General features: G+C 39.6%; 2 protein-coding genes across 2 annotated transcripts; both read left to right on the forward strand.

Annotated features, from left to right (window-relative positions):
* Positions 1 to 13,589: 13,589 nt before the first annotated feature.
* On the forward strand, positions 13,590 to 16,701 carry lrata (lecithin retinol acyltransferase a). Its single transcript, XM_033625123.2, has 2 exons — positions 13,590 to 14,174; positions 16,150 to 16,701. Exons 1-2 carry the CDS (start codon positions 13,641 to 13,643, stop codon positions 16,300 to 16,302), a joined length of 687 nt encoding a protein of 228 aa, XP_033481014.1. The 5' UTR covers positions 13,590 to 13,640; the 3' UTR covers positions 16,303 to 16,701.
* A 656-nt stretch (positions 16,702 to 17,357) lies between these two features.
* Positions 17,358 to 19,577, forward strand: LOC117255851 (lecithin retinol acyltransferase). The gene is made up of 2 exons (XM_033625067.2): positions 17,358 to 17,843; positions 18,854 to 19,577. Exons 1-2 carry the CDS (start codon positions 17,358 to 17,360, stop codon positions 19,007 to 19,009), a joined length of 642 nt encoding a protein of 213 aa, XP_033480958.1. The 3' UTR covers positions 19,010 to 19,577.
* Positions 19,578 to 20,003: the final 426 nt, after the last annotated feature.

The raw sequence follows: 20,003 nt of genomic DNA on the forward strand, positions 1-20,003 counted from the left end.
CGTCCAATCGAGGTCATTTCCCGCATTTGACAGGGTCTGCAACTGACAGCTGTATTGACCTATCAGAGCACAACTGCATGTGACTTCACCATAAAATGTTTGTGTTTAACCCAGTGCCGCTAATGATGACAAAGCAAGTGTGAAAGAATCATGACTCTGCTTTGACCTGTCAGTCAAACTGGAACAGATTTTGTTTACTATTCATCATAAAAGACAAATGCCAGCATGAGTCATTCCTTAAAGACACAATCTGGATATAACAACATGTCCCTGTAAAACATTAACACCAGTGGATGAACTCTGTATCACCACAGGAAATATCTACTTTAAACTGTCTGGCAAATGTTGGTTAAAATATCGTATAAATATATGGAAGCTCATTTCTGCCAGGAAAATAAATAAATAAAGAAAGAAAGAAAGAAAGAAAGAAAGAGTACACAAAATGAAGTCACATTTGTAAATCAACATGATGAGATTCTAAGTTTGTCATCATTTTGAGATAGTCAAAATTATAAGCAAATTTAAACAGCAAAAATGTAGAAGTGTAGTGTCAGACTTTGATGCACTTCTGCTGGCTTCCTGTTTCCAACCAACAGTCTACCCTGATTACATTTAACTATGCCAACGATTATTTCCTCACCTGAGAGGTCTGGTGTGACGGATTTACTCAACTCAGCTCAAATTTATTCATAAAGCACTTTTAAAAACAACTCACATTGACCAAAGTGCTGCACAAAAGGAATAAGATGCTAAGGACAGATACATGAGAGGAGACATAACTGTCAGGTACACAGCTCACACATTTAGAGACACAACGCACACAGGCCTGTGTTTGAGCCTGGACGTTAAAGAGTCAGGGGTGCTGTTCCACAGTTTGGGGGCAGACACAGCAAAGGCACAATCACTTCTGCAATGAATCAATGCCGTACATACGCCATAGGCTGATGTGCGCAAGTATTAATCCCCCTTGACGCTGTGACACAGACCTCCTGTCTAATTTTGTAAGCTGATCCCATTTCTCTCATTGGAAACAATGCTTTATTTACTTTAATTTCACAGATAAGAAACAATAAATTGTAAAGACAATAAAGCCTCCACAAAACAGCATTTTAAGACTTGTGTGTGATTTATCCTGGCTTCATATGAGTAGAGGAAATCTCCGCTGGTTGCTAGGCTAATTTCTACAATGTAAAATACCATGTGCTAGTAACGTTAGCATGTTGTATTTGTTTGGAAAACATGTTTAGTATAAGACAGTTGTTTTGTTGGTGAACCTTGTGAGTTGTAATGGAGCCAAATTATGTAACGTTACCTTTGTTAAATGTTGCTGTTTTCCCTGGCTTCATATGAGTAGAGAGAAGTCCGCTAGCCACTAGGCTAATTTTTACAATGTAAAATGCCATAGGCTTGTGCTAAAAACATTAGCATGTTGTATTTGAGGGGAAAATGTGTCCAGCAAAAGACAAATGCTTTGTCTGTGAATGCTGCCAGTTACGGTGAAGCTGATTTGTGTTTGTGTTTGAAATAGTCTCTATTAAGCCATGTTTAATGTGTGTTTAATGTGTGTTTTATATCAGCTAAACTAAACTAAATCTGGAGCGTGGAAAAGCTGGAGCCCCAGGTCAGCTGACCTAAGACGTTAGGAGGTCTGTGATGTAGGATGGGCCCCATTCTCGGAACCCATCGGCTGTATTCGGCGTCTGACTTCCGGCAGACGGCGATACAGCCTCTGGGGGGGCAGACCCCCGATTTTTTGGCATTCCGGTTTGAGGAGGCAAATTTCCGTTTCCGACTTCCGTTTATATGTAAGTAAATATGCTGAACCATAGCGATGGATTCAGAGTTTGCAGTGACGCCAATCTTGTTAGTTCACCGCACGGAGCGTTTAACCTGGCAACAACTGCAGCCGGCTCAAACGTGATTGGTCAATATCACGCGGACTACAAACAGCCTAGCACCTGAAACCAGGGCTCTTCCGCTCTTCTTCCGGAGGCAAGATCTTAGGGGTTTGCCTACAGACTCTACATTCACTGAATGTAGAGTCTGTATATAGAGACTAGATGGGCCCAGACCACTGAGGGCTTTGTAAACAAACAGGAGAACCTTAAAATCAATTCTGAACTTTACAGTCAGCCAGTGGACAGAGGCTAAAACAGGTGTGATATGGTCTGTCCTCCTGGACAGAGAGGACTGAGTAACAGCGGTGTACAGAGAGTTACAGTAGTCTAAACGATGAGATTTAGAGGCATGTATTTGCAGAAATGATATATAATATTCAGAACTATGTTGTCATTAGGTTATAATCACCTAAAAATAAGAATGTTTGTGTTCTTGTTGCCTTAGAATGAGCTGTTTATATCTACATATGGAGTGGGGCCTGTTCCACAGAGTCTACAGTGTTGTTTCTACAGTAGCCCAGAACAGACAAATCAAACACTTTTTTTTTTTTTGCATTTTTGCATTGACCACCACAGATCTCATACAAGGTTGGCACAAAGGAGAAGTTTCAGACCTGCAATCTCACTGTCAGATGCCACTAAATCCACACACTGGACCTTAAACACTTATTGTAGACCAAACCCCCATGTTTCCTTTTTCTTAAGCAAGATAAGCAAGATAAAGTTAAGTAGATAAAATGTGAGTCAAAATTTATCCCTTAAATCTTCCCCTTGGTATTGAGTGCCCTCGTTTGGGAGACAACCCTTGATGAGGGAAGTGAGAAATATTAGGGTAGTGATCTTTCCCTAAGAAATGAGACGCCACTTCATGTAAATTGCGACACAAGATACTGGTAGTCATTCAAGTTTGAATATGCCAGCTCCAGCGCTTGTGTTGTGACGTGTGCTATGTTTATTCTTCTCCGTCTAATGAATCAATGGAGACGAAATGCTGAAAACAGGAGGCGCCTACGACATCTTCTAGTTCTGATCGATTTTGTTCGAGTAAGTCGACTGGTTTAAAATTTTGACGCTGTGTTCAACTGAGTTGCTGATGAGTTTACACTGTTCCAACCATCTGTTGTTTGTATAGCCTACATTCCCATCGTACAGTAACAAATTGTTTTCCAAAACTTGCCGAAGTTGCTGACTTCACAAGGTGTTCTGGGAAATTTCAACTTCCACTTCATGAAAGCGTGGGTCGGGGCTCCCTTACTACCATCTAGTGGTAGTAAGATCACAATACACTAATCCATGTAAAAACAAGATGGCAGCCATCTCTGCCAAGTCAGTCTGCAGAAGTAGACCAAAACCTGATCACATTTTATGTTGTAACTTGTTTATTAATGATTAATAATGTTTGTAGTTTAATATGGCAACAAATTTGACCAATTTTAGCAAAAGTAAGAAACTAGGACGCTGCTAATTAGGAAGCACTCATTTGAAGACATCGGGACAGGGATCTTGTTTCATCTCGTTTGAGGACACTGGGACTTAATAATCGTTGACAATGTTTAGTTTCATATACTTATTGGGTCCTACTAATCCCATATAGCTAGGAGAAATTAAAAATGCATACCAAACAAAAGTTCGGGTCTCAGGAGGATAGAAGGTATCATTGTAATCGCCTCAGGGTTATGTCTACTTTTATTTGTTCTGCACACTGGTGTACACTGTGTGGCACTGTGGAATGTGTCCGTCTAATCCCGACGTTCTTTTTTTTCTTTAAATAATAACCTTAATAAAAAATATTTTTGAATATAAAAAATTCACTTTATTCAAATATTTTTTAAAAAAACCCACTATAAAAAATATTTGTGTTATCAGAGTACTGACTTACATTGTCACAATTTTGAGATTTCGTTCAAATCATTCCTAAATAGTTTTCCTTTTTCCAATTTTCCTGGTGTAAATGAGCTTCCATACATATATTCATCTTTAAATCAGAGTCGAAGGCACTGCATATTAGTTGCAGGTAACCATAGCAACAGAACTTGCTATACAGTAGTTGCTACTTGATAACAGTAGAGCTATCCCTGCTCTGTGTTTGCCTGTGGTAAATAATTTTATTTACATACTCTCTGTATTAAATTTCTTTTAGCTTTTTTCACTTGACATGGTGCAGTTTGGTGGATGGTACTGACCTCATATTTGAAACCTGGCTGCACTGATAAGTAAAACCACTAGTGGGAGTGGAACCACAATAAATCACACATACCTTACAGTCAGTGAGCACCAACTGAAGACTTCATTAACCTTCAGGACACAGCAGCAACGTAGTTCAAGTTTTAAAAAAAAAAAGGACATGCGTGCAAGATTATGTAGAAAAGGAATGGAGATAAATTTGACTGTTTATGATGACATGTTCATGTCACAATATATATTTTAACAAATGACCTCAAGAGGGTGAATCTGACTCACAGCAATACAAAAACATAATTGGTGCCCTGTATTTCTGACAACATAAATTTAACCCCACTGAACAGTTGTGTGGAGATGTGTCTCAGTTAATTTGTGGCACATAAGGAAGACAAATGAACCACTGGTGGAGTTTTCTTTATTACATAATGAATATGACACCTTTATGAAATGTTCCTCATGGAACATATTTCAGACACGGGGGAGTATTAATCATTTAGTCTCTGCAGTCTGAAGGAAATTTTTCTCTGAGCAAACAAAGCACGTTTTCTCAGGCTTAATTTTTAAGAAGCAGCACGTGCAGCTGAGCCATTGTTTACTGACGCCAAACACCTGAGACAGGACAGAGGTCGATGGACGAGAGCAGAGGAGGAGAATATCAGACAGTGATACTGTGGGTAACTAATTATTTTCTTTGTCAAACCTCACACATGTCAGATGGGAGAAATAAAAGCAAGAGGGAAAAATTGTATCATGATTTTCAACAGGCTTGTTTGTAGATGTTGGTGGTGCATAGGTCGTTCTGTGTAGATGAATATTTAGTCCCTCTCAATCCATGTGGAATAATCTCACTTGGAATTCTCTGCTGATCTGCATTAAGGTTGAGAACTTTCAAACAATATTTTCTTAAAAACTCTACAATACAGAATAATTATTTAGAAACACTGAGGGCATGGTGTCTGTGTTTTTTAGGGGATTTGATTTTTGACTCCACTTATGGAGACTTATGCCAATAAATGAATAAATTGAATAAAGTGTTTCCCCACAGTGATTTAATTTCTGGCAGTGTGGAGAGGACTTTGAAACACACAGCTGAATTTGATGTTGGGTAATTGTACAAACTATACAACTGAACAGCTACGAATAAGTAAAATTACAAAACAAATATCTGACTTGATATTTAGTGTACTGTCAGAATTGTCTGATGGGTGTGTGTATTGGGAGAACTTGGTCTTAACTAATCTCATTGCATATAGTGTAACTGCGACCGTTTCATAACCTTAAGAACATGTTAACAACTTTTAAAAACTCTTGTACCTAAACGTCATTTAGGTCCAAGAGTGTTGATTGCATTATGATCTTGATGCAAAATTCACAAAAGTTTTTTCATTTACCCCCATAACTGCTTATCCTGTTAGGGGTCACGGGGAGGCTGGAGCCTATCCCAGCTGACACTGGGCGAGGGGCAGGGTACACCCTGGACAGGTCGCTAGAGTATCACAGGGCTGACACATAGAGACAGACAACCATTCACACCTACGGACAATTTAGAGTCACCAATTAACCTGCATGTCTTTGGACTGAGGGAGGAAGCCGGAGTACCCAGAGAAAACCCACGCTGACACAGGGAGAACATGCAAACAGTTACACTTACAGTTTTGTGTGAAATACTTTCAGAATGCCATTATGTGCGCAAAATAGCAGATAGAGCTAACAGTGACATATTTTTTGTGTCAAATCTCCTCAGGACCAGCTGCGTCTTACGTGCATTTTATCAACAGTGGTCAGTGAAAATGGATTGTCATACAAAGAAGTGGATGCACCAATTGCCAGCCGGTGCCTTTGTTTTTTTCTTTTTACTTTAAAATTCACTTTTGGAGGTGGAGGGGGGCCACAAGGTTGGTTATAATGCTGAAGACAGTTACCAGAAGAAACCCTGTGACTGTTTTTTCAGTGGGGATAGTGCCACAAAAAGGGTTTGTGAATTACTGAGACATCGCTGTGTTTCTAGCAGAGGTTTTGTCCCCAGACCATAACCAAGTGTTTTTTTGTGCCTAAACCTAACCACACATTAACCACGGTGTTGCTGAAATGTTTCACCGTATCAGCTACATAATAATGGTCAAATGTAACGTACCTGTAGTTTGCAGAATCATACAATGCCAACATTTTTCCATGTAAATGGGTTGAGTGGTGGGGTAGCCACAGGCCTTATGGTCTCAAACACTCTATAAAATCCTGGCTATGGTCCTGAATAATTAGTAAAACAAGGTCAGACATTCCAAAGATGAAGTCACAATCAATCTTGATCTGAAGGACACAGCTGACAAAGGCTTCATTTGCTTGAATCTGGTTGGAACAATGCAGTAACCAAGGTTAGAGCATATGGTATATGGTATAGAGTATATGAGTAAAAATATAAATCAGATATTGCACCGGTCTAATTGTACATCAAATACTATCACGCTTACATATCCTATTTTACATCCCCAGGACAATAAAAATGCCCAATCACCTCTTGGCTTGAGTCACTGCTGTGCTTGTTGGAGTTGCACTAAATGGAAATACACTACACAAAAGAGAAATGTCTGTCTGGATCTTAAGGTTGAACTGTCAGCGAGTAAATGGATCTATCATTATAAATGACACACACTGCTGGGTGAAAGTGAGGTGATATCAATGAAAATGCAATGTTTTACTTTTTGACTGATAAATATTTGCAGTTCACTCCAGACTGTTCAAGGTCACTTTACACAGGTCTTATTATACCAGTATTTTGTATGCTGCACAGTTAAACTACAACCACAAATGGATGTAGTTATTGATAATAATCAGCTCGAGGATATTCTACAGGGTGCTCCAGGCAAACACTTTTTATTGAATCCAAACAGACAGTGGAGATATATGTGACAAAATAAAGCTGCATAAGGCTTCGTCTGTGGGCCCCCGTGTTGACATTAGATGATAAATTGTACCTTAACTACTGTGTGACCTGGTTTTATTATGTGGAGGGAAAAACAGGCCTGGAATGGATATAAAGCCTTGCTGACCTGAGAATGAACTGCCAGGCCCATGAACCTAAACACAGCTGAACTTTTGCTGAACTGGCCTCTTTGTGAACGAACACCAGATGGAAAGTGTTTCTTTCTTTCTCTAAGTGCCATAAAGACATGGCACTCCCTCTGAACACTGTGTCCAGGATGTTAAGATGTGCTTTGGGCTGTCGTTGTTATTGATGCATTCGGACGGTGATGCCAGGCTGACATTCTTACATTGTGTGTACTGTATCAGGACACAAAGCGACAGGGAAAGCAACATGAATTTATTAGTTTATACGGTGCTGAATCACTGTTTTGGCAACATGTCCATGAGTAATCAACTTGATTTTCAAGGCTGAAAAACAAAGTCAGCATAGTTCACAGGTGGTCTGACTGGGAATTAAATTTTAAGAGCCTTGTTCAGGTCCCCTGTTGGTCACAACTATAAGTCTGGAGCCGTCTGAACGTGGTGTAAATCTCCCCCAGGACAGAGGGCAAAGGTTTGTTGTAAGGGTTCAACCTGTGGTCACAGACGATAAGCTGACTCAGCTGAACGTAGAACCGAGGTAAAACATGCAGCGAGGTTGACGCTTTGTTTCCCATACATCATAAATGTTGACAAGATTTCAATATCTGTGTTACTAAGGAAGTGAGTTGACCCGGATATGTTGGGCTTAATATTAGCCCTGCCATATAGATTTATTGTTCTCTGTTGATTGTTGCATGTTCTGTTTGCTTACGCGCAGTCAGGAGAGGGTTCAGTTGCTCCTGCAGCTGTGCTATCATAATGGGACACATCTTTCATGCTATGTACAGTATATTAATACTTGTCTCTGCTGGCTCATTGTGCCATTTATTACCATGACTGATATATATATTTTGTGTTCTCTCTGAGAAACTGTTTCAAATAAACCTGTTAAACTGCAACACAATCGGCTGAATACATGTTGGCATTGTACATTTCTGCAAACCATGGATATGTAACATTAAGTTATTATGTTGCAGCAGTAGTGTAGTGGCAGTTGATAATGTGGGTGTACTACTAGGTAGGAAAGTATAGTTACAGAGGAGGAAGTGGGTGTAATCACCTATATGTTCCAATGGCTTTTTGGCTGATGGGTGGGTATACTGTAAGCAGCCAGAAACAAAGGTGTACTAGCATAAACCCTCCGCTACACCACTGTGTCGCAGATATGTTAAACCTCTCTTATGTTGTGCCATGCTTTGGTTAATCTGTGGTTAGGTGTAGGCACAAAAAAACACTTGGTTATGTTTAGGAAAAGATAATGTTTTGGCTTAAATACCTGGTTTGGTGCCACGATCATGGCCAGTCTGCAGCTTGGCAGCCATCTTGCCTTGGTCTCATGCCATCAGTCATGCCCTCCAAATCTGAAAGATAAAGTCAGCTCATTTACATGTAATCAGAACTACTACGTCACTTTAGAAACACTAATATGACACGCATGATAAGTACAAATATCACACATCCATGGTTTTTATTGTGGCAATAGACTGCATCTGCAATTAAACGATATCAGGCATGTTTAGTTTTCATGACTTCTGTCATTGTTATCAACAACAGTTTTTATCAAGATAATTAACTCATCTAATATGCAATAGTGCATAGTGTGCATAGTGTGCATGCTGTGTATGCTCCTTGGCTGGGCCAGATGTGCAATTAAGTCTATACTGCTGCTCTTATTACACTGCATGTGGATTTATATTATTTATATATTTATTACTGCATTATATATTGTCCTTTTTACCCATAGTGTGTTTTATGTCTCACTGTTGCTGTTTATTGTATTTTGCTGTTTTTATGTGTACTAGCCCAGAGATACATTTCATTGTACTGCTGTGCAATGACAATAAAGGCATTGAATTAAATTGAATTGAATTGTATTCCTGACATAATATTGATTAGTGTTTTCCACCATTTTTAAAAATTGCTTTTGAGGGTTTTCTAACTTCAGAGACTGTACAGTGGACGTCTGTATGAGTAATGTAAGTGTTTTTTAACATCTTATTTTAGCCACTGTATAAATGATCACTTTGGAGCAACTATCCAGCACTACGTAAGGTAGCAGCAGCTACAGCATGCTTCTTACACATTCATGCCTCAATAATACTACTAATAATTCTTTACTATAGCTATAATACAACAGTTAAAAAGGGGCTATTCTTTGAGTGAGTAGGCCTACTTGTAATTTCGACACTTCTGATACTACACTTTGCTGGCAAAACGTAACATTCTGAATGCAGGATTTTTGTAGTTGTAGTGGACTATATTTACAGTTTGCAATTTGATCAACCCAGAGGCCAGAAAAAAATGTTGGCATTGTACGTTTCTGCAAACCAGGGATACGTAGCAATTATTATGTTGTTGAAATTTTGCAACTTTACGTTTTTCCGCTTAAGATAATTAACGTGTAGTTAGGTTCAGGCACAAAAACAACTTAGTTATGGTTAGGAAAATATCGTGTTTCTGCTTAAAATACCTAGTTTTGTTGGCACAATCATGAAAAACAGCAATGTCTCTGTATAAAACAAAACATCCACGTTTGGGGCCTAAAAAGCTGATGTGAGAACATGACAGGTTTTGGACAGTTCTCTGCAGCTTGGCAGGCATTTTGCCTTGGTGACATGCCATACACCATCCCCTCCACCTCCACATGACAAAGTCAGTTCAAATGATGTCACTTTAGAAAGACACATATTCATGGTTTGCAGAAACGTATAATGCCAACACTTTCTTCTGCAAGTAGGTTAAGTTTGTTTTTTCTCTCTTTAGAAGTTCAAGAGCTGTATAGAGCTGTATACTCATTAATTACACACACTTCTCCAAAAGTAGGGTCTGCATGCTTTGTAGGTCAAACTGGTTTTCTCAAAGTCAGAAGAACAGCCGCTTAAATACCAGCAATAGTTTATCCCCCGTGCAGTATCTAGGTCAGCAAATGTAGTGTAACAAATGATTCAAAGACACAAGATCAAAACAGCTGAAGTGTTTCTCAAGGATTTTTTCTGGGTCAAATGATGAGCATGTAAGTGAAGCCTACAGGATTAAGGTAATCTGGTCAAAGGAATGTTTTAATTCATCATCTGGTTTCTCTGAGAGAGTGCAGACCATCCAGCACAGCCTGAGTTCTCCCAACACTGATCCTGGATTGATGATGGGACAGAACAGAGCGGCCACTGTGAGTCAACAAATCCACCGCCCACCTCTGCACCTCGCTGTCTGAAGGGTAATCAGCTTTATAGTCTGATTAGAAATCAGTTTCACATCAAGGTAGTCAAATCAAAACAAATAAGAAAAATGAAAGGAATTTATTTTAATTAGTGTCGTTCTTTTTACAGCACCTAACAATGTTTCAACTTGTTATGGACCTATGCTTTGGGTTTGTAAAGATTAGCGGGGGAAAGTAACTAAGCATATTTACTCAAATACTACTTAAGTACATTTTTGATGTATTCATACTTAAATATATTTTCATTTCATACTCCTGACAGGCACACTCCATTCAGCATAATGAATACTGTTGATACTTTTAATGCAGGACTTTTACCTATAATGGAGTAGTTTGTGGTGCAGCATCTGTACTTTTACGTAAGTAAATGATCTCAATACTTCTTTTACCTCTGTTAAACAAGCAAAAGCTGTCCAGAAATCCATCTGCTATCAATTAATTAAAAACACACGTGAGAAGATGTGTTTCCTTCAAGCTGGTAAAATTTAACGACGGACATTTATCAATGCAGCCTATATGAATGATTAGTGAGAAGTGAGAAGTCATTTTCTGTTGGTTGCCACAATGAACACCTGTTGCATACATGTATCATTGTTTCTAGACTTACAAGTCAGTCTTTAGACGCTTTGCTTAACTAAAGACTGATGACTTTCTCCCTGATTTTGTGTTTAGATGGGCGGATACAATTTCAGAGTCTAAAAAAACCTACGTTGCAGAACCAATAGTAAATCTGCAGGGCGGTCCTTCGGTGGCTCACTGAACTCTTGTGCTTGTAAACACAGTCCGACTAGAAACACGTGTAGCGGTACAAAATGGCTCAGCCGCGCTCGCAGAAAACACTGTCAAAGTTAGTGGATGTTTGTCGCGTTTGCAGCGACACATTCTCACCAACTAAAAGAAACAAACATAATCTTTTACATGGCCATGACTCATATATATATATATATATATATATATATATCACATTTTTCACATCACTGTATCACTGTATCACCGTTTAGACTAATCCGATGTTTGTAAAGTCTATAAACACAATGATTGAACAAACATTACTATTTCTTAGCCATTAGCGGTGTCTGTAATAGGTAATAACTCATTAAACGGTCCATGAAAAAAATATTTTTTCCAGCGGATATCTTAGTTACAACATGATTGAGCTAGCAAAGCAGTTTTGTGTTGCTATGTGTGGTATTTATTCATTTTTGGGAAATCACAATGTCTAGAAAGCACCAGTGGCTGCAGCTGACAGGGACAGCTAACACTAGCAGCAAAGCTAACATCAGGACGTCATCTGTTAAAAGCCTCCTGTTGTCGGATACGACATGAAACTACTCCAGTTAGCTCAATCATGTTGTAACTAAGACATCCGCAGGAAAAAATATTTTCTTCACGGACGAGCACACGTTTGATAAAACAGAGTTTAATCTCTCGGCATCCATTTTCAAGCTCTCTGTGTTTGTTTCCTTGCGGACGAGAAAAGGGGGAGCGCACATTTCCAAGAAGGCGTGTCCTTTTCAAAAATGCAAGAGACATTGCTTTGTTGCCGGCCGTTTTCTCCGGTGTGTTAAACACACTTTAGAAAGGAGTGTCCCCAGACTATCAGAAGGCGGAGATCTCTGATTGTCTGGTGGCGAGACTACATTGTTTCTATAAAAATATGAGTTTGTGCAGCTTTAAAGTGGGTTAAAAAGGATTCTTTAATGGGGATTTGTTAAGTGACAGCCTCTTGATGTTTGTCTTCTCCCAGTTTTATAATAGAGGAACACAACTGAGCATGTTACTTGTTCAATCTTAACTTATTCTTCCAGTTAAGTGCTACTGCGAGATGTTCAGGGACAGTGGGAACAACACTATACAACCCTTACTTTGCTCGCTCTCACACCTGTGCCATTACTGATAATATTTCTCTACATCAGTTTTATTTTGAGATACTTTATTGTCTTTGGGGAGACCAGGGTTGGTTGTCACACATGTTGGTTGTCACAGTGCTAATTACAGCCACGCTCAACAACATATCTACATTATGTTGATATCAGACAGTTGTCCTGACATCCTGCTCATGTTGCACTGATCATTTTGTGGAGCACACACAAAACATTGAGATGAGGAGATATTTTGTAATTTTTATGGGTCGGAGTAATTTGTTTGTGTTGTTTTTATTTTGTTATCTTGTAGGTTATTCGTCATTTAAAAATCAAGCACTTATTAAAAAGCTTTGATTTGAGTCAACTTTTAGCTAGCAAGCTAAAGTAATGCGGTAGCGAGCTTAAAATGTTTGTCAAGAGGTCAGTTGGGGTTAGTTGTGACACGTGACAGTTCACACACACACACACACACACACACACACACACACACACACACACAATGTTACTATAGTTCCTCATTAGAAAACAACGTTGCATCGAAACAGTTACATCCTTCAACCTAGGCTGTTTGACATTTTAACAAAAGTTCCTGTCATATTGTGACGGAGATTAATCTATTCAGGTTCCACTGTTTGATTTAATGTTATACTCCTCATTACAGAGGACAGTTAGAACAAACAATCACCTGGTTCAAAGTCATGGTTTAAACACAAGGGGAATTAATGAGCACTATTATAGAGGTGGTTTCAAAACTTATTTGGTGTTTCTATCTTAAAAAACAAAAAAGTTTCACGTTTTTTAAAATCTTTTTTTTTTTCATGAAACCCCAGCGATAACTGCAGGGACAACCAACCCCACAATGTGTCAGAGTGTCTTTGGTTAATACTGGTTACAATAAGTTGTAAAAATGAAAGGGTTGCCCATTTAAGATTTCATTTAATGTAGGAGTGACTGTTGAAAGATGTTTTAATGATGAGCAATTCACACAAGAGTAAAAAATGTGACAACCAACCCCGGTCTCCCCTAAAAAATGAATATTTTAAAAGTGATCATTATATTTTCAATTTCATAAGGTTTTTCTGTTCAAACTCTAACTTCATGTATGTTTAATGGTGCCTTGCTTTAATGCTTCCTTTAAATTAAAATGCCTCCTGCAGCTAATTCTCTTCTCTGCTGAGTAATGAGATGATTAATGAGAGGGTTTAGTGAAGCAATATGCATCAGGCTGGAGAAAAATGCAGCAGAGAAGAAAAAACACAAAACAAGATGCTGAGGAGGTCGCACGTGCAGGAAGTCACTCGTGGCCAATCGTGTCCTCGGGACTTCCCCTGAACTTTCTCTCCTCCTCGTGCCAGTGAGGATAAAAAGCTCACTTCACTGCAGCACTTTAGGATATTTCCCCCCCAAACTCCCACCATGCTGCAGCTGTTGACATTCCTGGTGGAGAAGATTTCTCTGCTTTCCAACTTCAAACTCTTTGAGTCCAGCTGGTCTGACGGTGAGGAGCGGGAGCAGCACGCGCAGCGCGCCCCCCCTCCGCCTCACCGGAGGGGAGACCTGCTGGAGGTTCCCAGAACCATTTTCACCCACTACGGCATCTATTTAGGTGACAATAAAGTGGCTCACCTGATCCCTGACATCCTGCCCGTGCTTACAAACGACACGAAGCTCATCAGTTCTGTCATCACCAACAAGAGGCTCATCCTCGGCTGCATCTACAGGTGCGCCACGGTGCGCGTGGACACCTTAGAGGACTTTGCATACGGCTCCAACATACTGATAAACCGCATGGATAAGATGATGAAGAATCAAGCTTTTCCTAATGAAGACGTCGCTACGAGAGCTGAGAAACTCATGGGAACAATTCCCTACAGTCTGCTGTGGTATAACTGTGAACACTTTGTGACATACTGCAGATACGGATCTGCAGTGAGCCGGCAAACAGAGAAGGTATAGTCCCCAAGACCTGTATGTCTATCTTAAAGGGATAGTGAAAATTTTTTGAAGAGGTGTTGTATGGGGTGCTTATCCATAGTTTGTGTATTTGATAAAGTAGATGTCAGTCAGCAACACCCCCCCCCACCCCCCCCCCCCCCACAGTTTGGAGAAGCAGGCTGGAGTTTGACATGGAGGCAAATCAATGTACTGCTGTGGATAGTTGTCAGCAACAAAATTTATTTTGACCACCTAAAAAAAAGGCCCACCTAAAAAAATCAATATTAGTTTAAGTGTACCCTGTACTGAGGGTATTTTCACTGCTTCACCTTAATGTCAGACAGTGATCTACAACAGGAAAATTAAGCCATTACATGGCTCTCTTCAAAGCCAGACTCCATTGAGAAAAACAGTGATTTAATATTGCTAAACACAGGATCTGCTGGACTACCACTGCTTCAAACAGTCAATTTGTTTGTGTTATTGTGTGACTCTGGTGTTGTAAAGGGTTGTTCAGATTCACCAAAGTCACACAATAACACAAACAAACTCACTGATCGCAGCAGTGTTTGACCAGCAGCTCCTGTGTTCAGTGAGCTAAAATTACTGTATTTGTCAATGGAGTCTGGTGGCTTTAACAAGAACAAAGATGGGAACTGAAGTCTTTAATGGCTTCCCCATCAAAACTGGCTGTCTGACGGAAAAGTAAAGCTGTAAAAATACTCTCAGTATAGCCTACACCTAAACTGACAAGGATTTTTTAGGTGGCTAAAACATGTTTTGTTGCTGGCCCCCATCCACAGCAGTACATTGCTTGGCTTCTGTGTGAAACTCCAGCCTGCTTCTCTAAACTGGGGTCGTGCCAACTGACATCTACTGTATGAAATGCACTATCTACGGATAAGCACCTCATGCAACCCCACTTTAAAAAATCTGAACTGTCCCTTTAAGTGTAATTCTGGTTATTGGTCATGTAAACAGCATGATGATACAGATTTAGCCCAGTGCATACTGAAGGTAAACATAACACAAGGTGAACTCCATATTGGCACTTTGGCGTGTATCATCAGGCTTGTATTGCACAGAAAAAAGACGCTGTGTTGAAGTCCTTATTGAAGGCATAAATTTTGCTTGTAGTCAGTTTAACCATCAAAGGGCAAAATATTGTTGGGCCCCAAGTGACCTCCCTGTTGGCCCCCCTCCAGCCTTTGTGTATATACCCTGTCACCTCCAAGTTCCGATTAGATACAGTGCTTTTGAAACACAACCAGTGCTCATATGTTGAAGTAATACATCAGATTTTTTTGTGTGTCAATGATGTTTAGGCATTTTGATTGAACACTTTCTTTATTAGGAATGTGAACATACTATAAAGAAAAATAATACCTTGACACTAGATTTTGACCCTCTTCAAGACAGGGTACCTAGATCCTGACACATCTAGTCTTGTGATCAATTTATTTTAATATATGACGGTCTTAACAACTTGCTCCTTTTCTCTTAAAATTACTGTAATTTTATGGAGTATTATCCTCTGTTGTTAACAGAGGCTGTTTTCATTTTCACCTCTGCTATAAAGCACAGCAGGAAACCCTGATAATGCAGAGTTTATGACTAAGTTCATGCTGTACTTTCAGTGGTGCACATTCCCAAATAAATCTGCAAATCAGATTACTGAAACCAACCAACACTGAGCGGACTTGGGGTTTTATGCTTCTCAGGACCAAGTGGCAGCCCCGCTTTGTCAAGTTGGTAATCCAGCTTTGAGTTTAACCATCAAGAGGAGTATTGTTGCTATGGTGACCTCCAGTTTAACCTTACACGCTGATTTAGAGTGGTGGCTAAACTGTTTGCAGAGACTTGATTTTGGTTTTCCATCCAGAGGAGAGGATGTAGAGTTACAGGTGACGTCTCCTACTTTCACAGTTGTTGTTATAAAATTCGATCAAGCACAACATGAAATAATCAACTGTGTTTCTTTCCTTTGTAGTTCTGTGAGTGCCTGAAATCGATCATCAGAGACCAGCGCAGCGTGATTGTCACAAGCCTCCTTGGATTCATCTCCATCATCTGTTTTGGCGTGGCGCCATCAACTACATTCCCCACAATCCTTATCCCCTTTACTCTGTGGATGGCTGGTTAAAGGAGGTCAGCACAGAGGACCTGCAAACAAACTGAACTGAACTTTAACTTGACGAGTACTGACCTGAATACCTCCTCAAGATGGTGCACTCTTGTCATGTGATGAGTCTGCTTTGCAACCATGCTCTCATTTGATTACATAGACAGTGTTTAATGTTCTGTCTTGATACCTGTATTAATAGTTTCCTGTGTGGCTTATATTTGTCCTCTCATATTACTGGGGAAATACATAGCTGTTGTTGGATATAGGAAAAGAGTTCATTTTTGCTGACACGTGAGTCACCACAAAAATTATTATCCAGTGGTACATATCAATATTTTATGTGTATAAAGTGGATATTTTATAGTAGTGTGCTAATGTTGTAAATATGACAAATGTTTAATAAACAGTTTATTTTTATGTGTGTGCCTTGTGTGAGTGTGACTCTTCATGCCACATGCCAGTGAAAGCAGAGCCCTAGAATAGCATTAATATGTGTGATATTTCATGATATGTTTCTTGTTGAGAGAAAATATACAGTGTAGATATGCTGCAAAAATGCTGAGTCATGATGGCAAACATTCAGTTACATCAAAGCAGTGTCATTAAACTGCTGAGTCGTCTCATTTTGGCTGTGATACTGCACCTATGACCACTATTGTGATGGATTTAGATAATGTTCCACGTTACATTATGTTTCTATAACTGCGATAAAACATAAAAATAAAGTTTTTCTGAATGTCCAAGAAAGTGCTGAATAATGATGAGACACATTTAAAGGGTCATTCTAGTCCACGAAAAACAAAGGTTTGCTTATTTGGGTATGATAGCTCAATATCAGTGACATTTTAAATGAGGATTTACACCGTTGCCAAGTCAGCCTTCTTAATGAGGACCCACGACCTTAATACAACAAGGCCTGAGTTTCAAAATCCAACCACACTGCAAAGCTCCTTTCTTTCTGTCAAAATCTTACTAAAACATTGGCCAATATATAATCCTACTAACTACTGAAGCCCCTCCCAATTTCACCTTAAATAAAATGGGTGTCAGGCTCTTTGTAGCACACTGGCATCATGTTTCTTTACCAACTCCTCAACCTTTTCTTTGTAACTTCCAAAAAGGAGGATGACTCCAAACATGACCTGTCCCTTTACAAGCGTGGGGATTTATTGGAAGTCCCCCGGACATTATTCACACATTTTGGTATCTATCTGGGGAACAATCGTGTTGCTCATCTCATCCCGGACATCCTGCCAGTGATTTCCAAGAATAAATCTGCTATTGCCAAGATGGTAACAAATAACCGCCTACTGCTGGGGGTTATCACCAAGGTTGCCAGTGTCAGAGTGGACTCTGTGGCGGACTTTGCGTACGGCTCAGAGATTTTGATCAACCACATGGACAAAGTGTGCAGCCAGCCTCCATTGGATGGGGACGAGGTGGCCAGGAGGGCTGAGAAACTGCTGGGCTCTGTCACTTACAGCTTACTGTGGTACAACTGTGAACACTACGTCATGTACTGCAGATATGGCATGGCCATCAGCTACCAGACATACCAGGTACAGTCTCTGGCCTGCTGTCAGTAGAAAGATTAGAAGATGAGTTTAATTTTTTTGTCCATATTTGCTGTGAAAAGATCCTTTCCTGACTTAATTCACAGTCCTGGTTCCATCTGTCCAATGTTTAGCTAATGTGAGGCTTCAGCTGTGTGAGTTAGTCAGTATCTTCCAAAATTAAGGTCCTTTATTGCCATTTTTTTTTTATTTTTAATTTTTAATTTTTAATTTCCCTTGAGCTACTACGGAAGTGAATATTGTACCAAAACTAGAGTAACTTTGGAAGACAGACAGACATTTAATTTGACTGCTGATGCCTCACATTAGCTTCAGCTGAACACTGACAAACATTTTAGCATAGAACCAGGACTGTTACTTTTACACTCACCCTATCATTTACATTGGAATTACATCAGGAAGGACTCTTTCTACAGCCAGCATGGACATGAAAAATATGAACCAGTTCTTTAATAAAATTCTTTCCATTCAGTATGATTGAATTAGTCGAAGTGTGGTTGACATACTGCTGATACATGCAACAGAGAACGTTTGCAAATATGCTGTATATAAACAGAAACCTTTGCAGTTATCTTTAATTTCTCACAAGTGTTTCTATGTTTGAATGCTGGGGATTATTTCATGAGAAAAGTCACATGCAAAAGCCACAGATTTAAGGTTCATTGCACGTGTTGCAGCTGCAATGCTGTCACTTATTTCCATGGATTTAGTAAAACACTCAGTGTGAGGTGGAGTGGTGGGGTTTATTTCACAATTACTGGCAACCTTGAAGCTGAAATTCAGACTTTCTGACATTTGGTCACATGAGGAGTGGAGAGTTGTTTGCCTCAGTCCACTGGAGAGAAAATTGCCTTATTCATGAGGCGAGTGGCTCCACCTAGTGTTACTTAACACCCTAATTGTTGCTGCTCTGGAGGCAACACTGCAACTGCACAGCCAATTAGTGTTGCACTTCGCCTCAGATCACTGTCTAATTCTCACACTCTTTCTTGTAGTTCTGCACGACAGTACGCAAGATCGTCTGCAGCAGGATGAGCGCCTATTTGACTGCTCTGTGTGGCGTAGGAACCATGCTGTATCTGGGCTGTGTGACACCACTGACAGTTTTAACGACCCTGCTCATCTCGTTCACCATCTGGATGGCAGCCTAACGGCCTCTGTTGAGAAAGACTAATTTAACACACTGGTGGAAGCTGAAATGAAGTCCTGTGGTTTAGCTGCGTCACTAAAGGCACTGGGAAATAAATGTGTTCACTTTAAAAAATGTCACTACTTTACTTGTTACCTTCTTTGGGCAATTTTAGATTTGATGTTCCATTTGTCTTTGCCTTGATAGTTTGCTCCTCTGGTTATAAAGCTTTTTTTTGTTAGATGTCTAATTTTGTGCGTTATTCATCATTAATGTTCATCGGGCTCTGATATTCAACATTAATCTCATTTTACAGTAGCAGCTCATTGATTATAAATGGACTTTGACTGAGCACAGCCGCAAACTCCGGAAGACTGAGATAAAGCTCAGCAGAGATATCTGGAAAGAAGAGACTGAAACATGAGGGTGAATGCAGATGAGTGTTTTTCAGTGTGATACTTGTATCATGCTTTAGCTAAAAGTTGGCTTGGACGAAGTGCAATAAGTAAGTTTATACTTAATGGAATACAGTTTAATTTTGATATATTGTAATGACAAATGTCAGTGCATTAAACATGTATTTCTACCTGCTTCCTGTTGTCCTTCCTGCACGATACACCAAATACTTCTACCTTATCATCTTTGCTGCCGCTGTCAACATTAATCTGACTCCATTTTAGCTTTAGATTATTTTCATTGTTCGATTTCGTTTGCCTCATTATAGCCCTGAAATGTTCAAATTCCGCTTCTGCCAAGTAGAGCACTGTTTTGAAGAGTGCTGTATAAATAAAGATTACTATTATTATGACTTCACTCCCTGGATTGTGCCCCATAAAAAGACTAAAATACACAAAAGGACTGTCCATGGGAACATACTACTGAATACAGGCATGGGAAAAACAGCCATAAACAATCAAATTAGAGTTAAATTATATGCTTGTTACTGCAGAGAATGGGGTCGACTTAGTGTCATTGTGAGGACAATAAGAATAGCACGGCCACACTGGGAAACAATC

The sequence above is a fragment of the Epinephelus lanceolatus genome, chromosome 3 (assembly GCF_041903045.1).
Source record: "Epinephelus lanceolatus isolate andai-2023 chromosome 3, ASM4190304v1, whole genome shotgun sequence".
Taxonomy (NCBI): Eukaryota; Metazoa; Chordata; class Actinopteri; order Perciformes; family Serranidae; genus Epinephelus; species Epinephelus lanceolatus.

Excerpts from the sequence above, each read along its gene's own strand:
- lrata (XM_033625123.2), top strand. The coding sequence starts at position 13,641 with ATGCTGCAGCTGTTGACATTCCTGGTGGAGAAGATTTCTCTGCTTTCC. Across the intron at positions 14,175-16,149 it reads TGAGCCGGCAAACAGAGAAG|TTCTGTGAGTGCCTGAAATC; the intron begins GTATAGTCCCCA and ends TTTCCTTTGTAG.
- LOC117255851 (XM_033625067.2), top strand. The coding sequence starts at position 17,358 with ATGTTTCTTTACCAACTCCTCAACCTTTTCTTTGTAACTTCCAAAAAG. Across the intron at positions 17,844-18,853 it reads TCAGCTACCAGACATACCAG|TTCTGCACGACAGTACGCAA; the intron begins GTACAGTCTCTG and ends TCTTTCTTGTAG.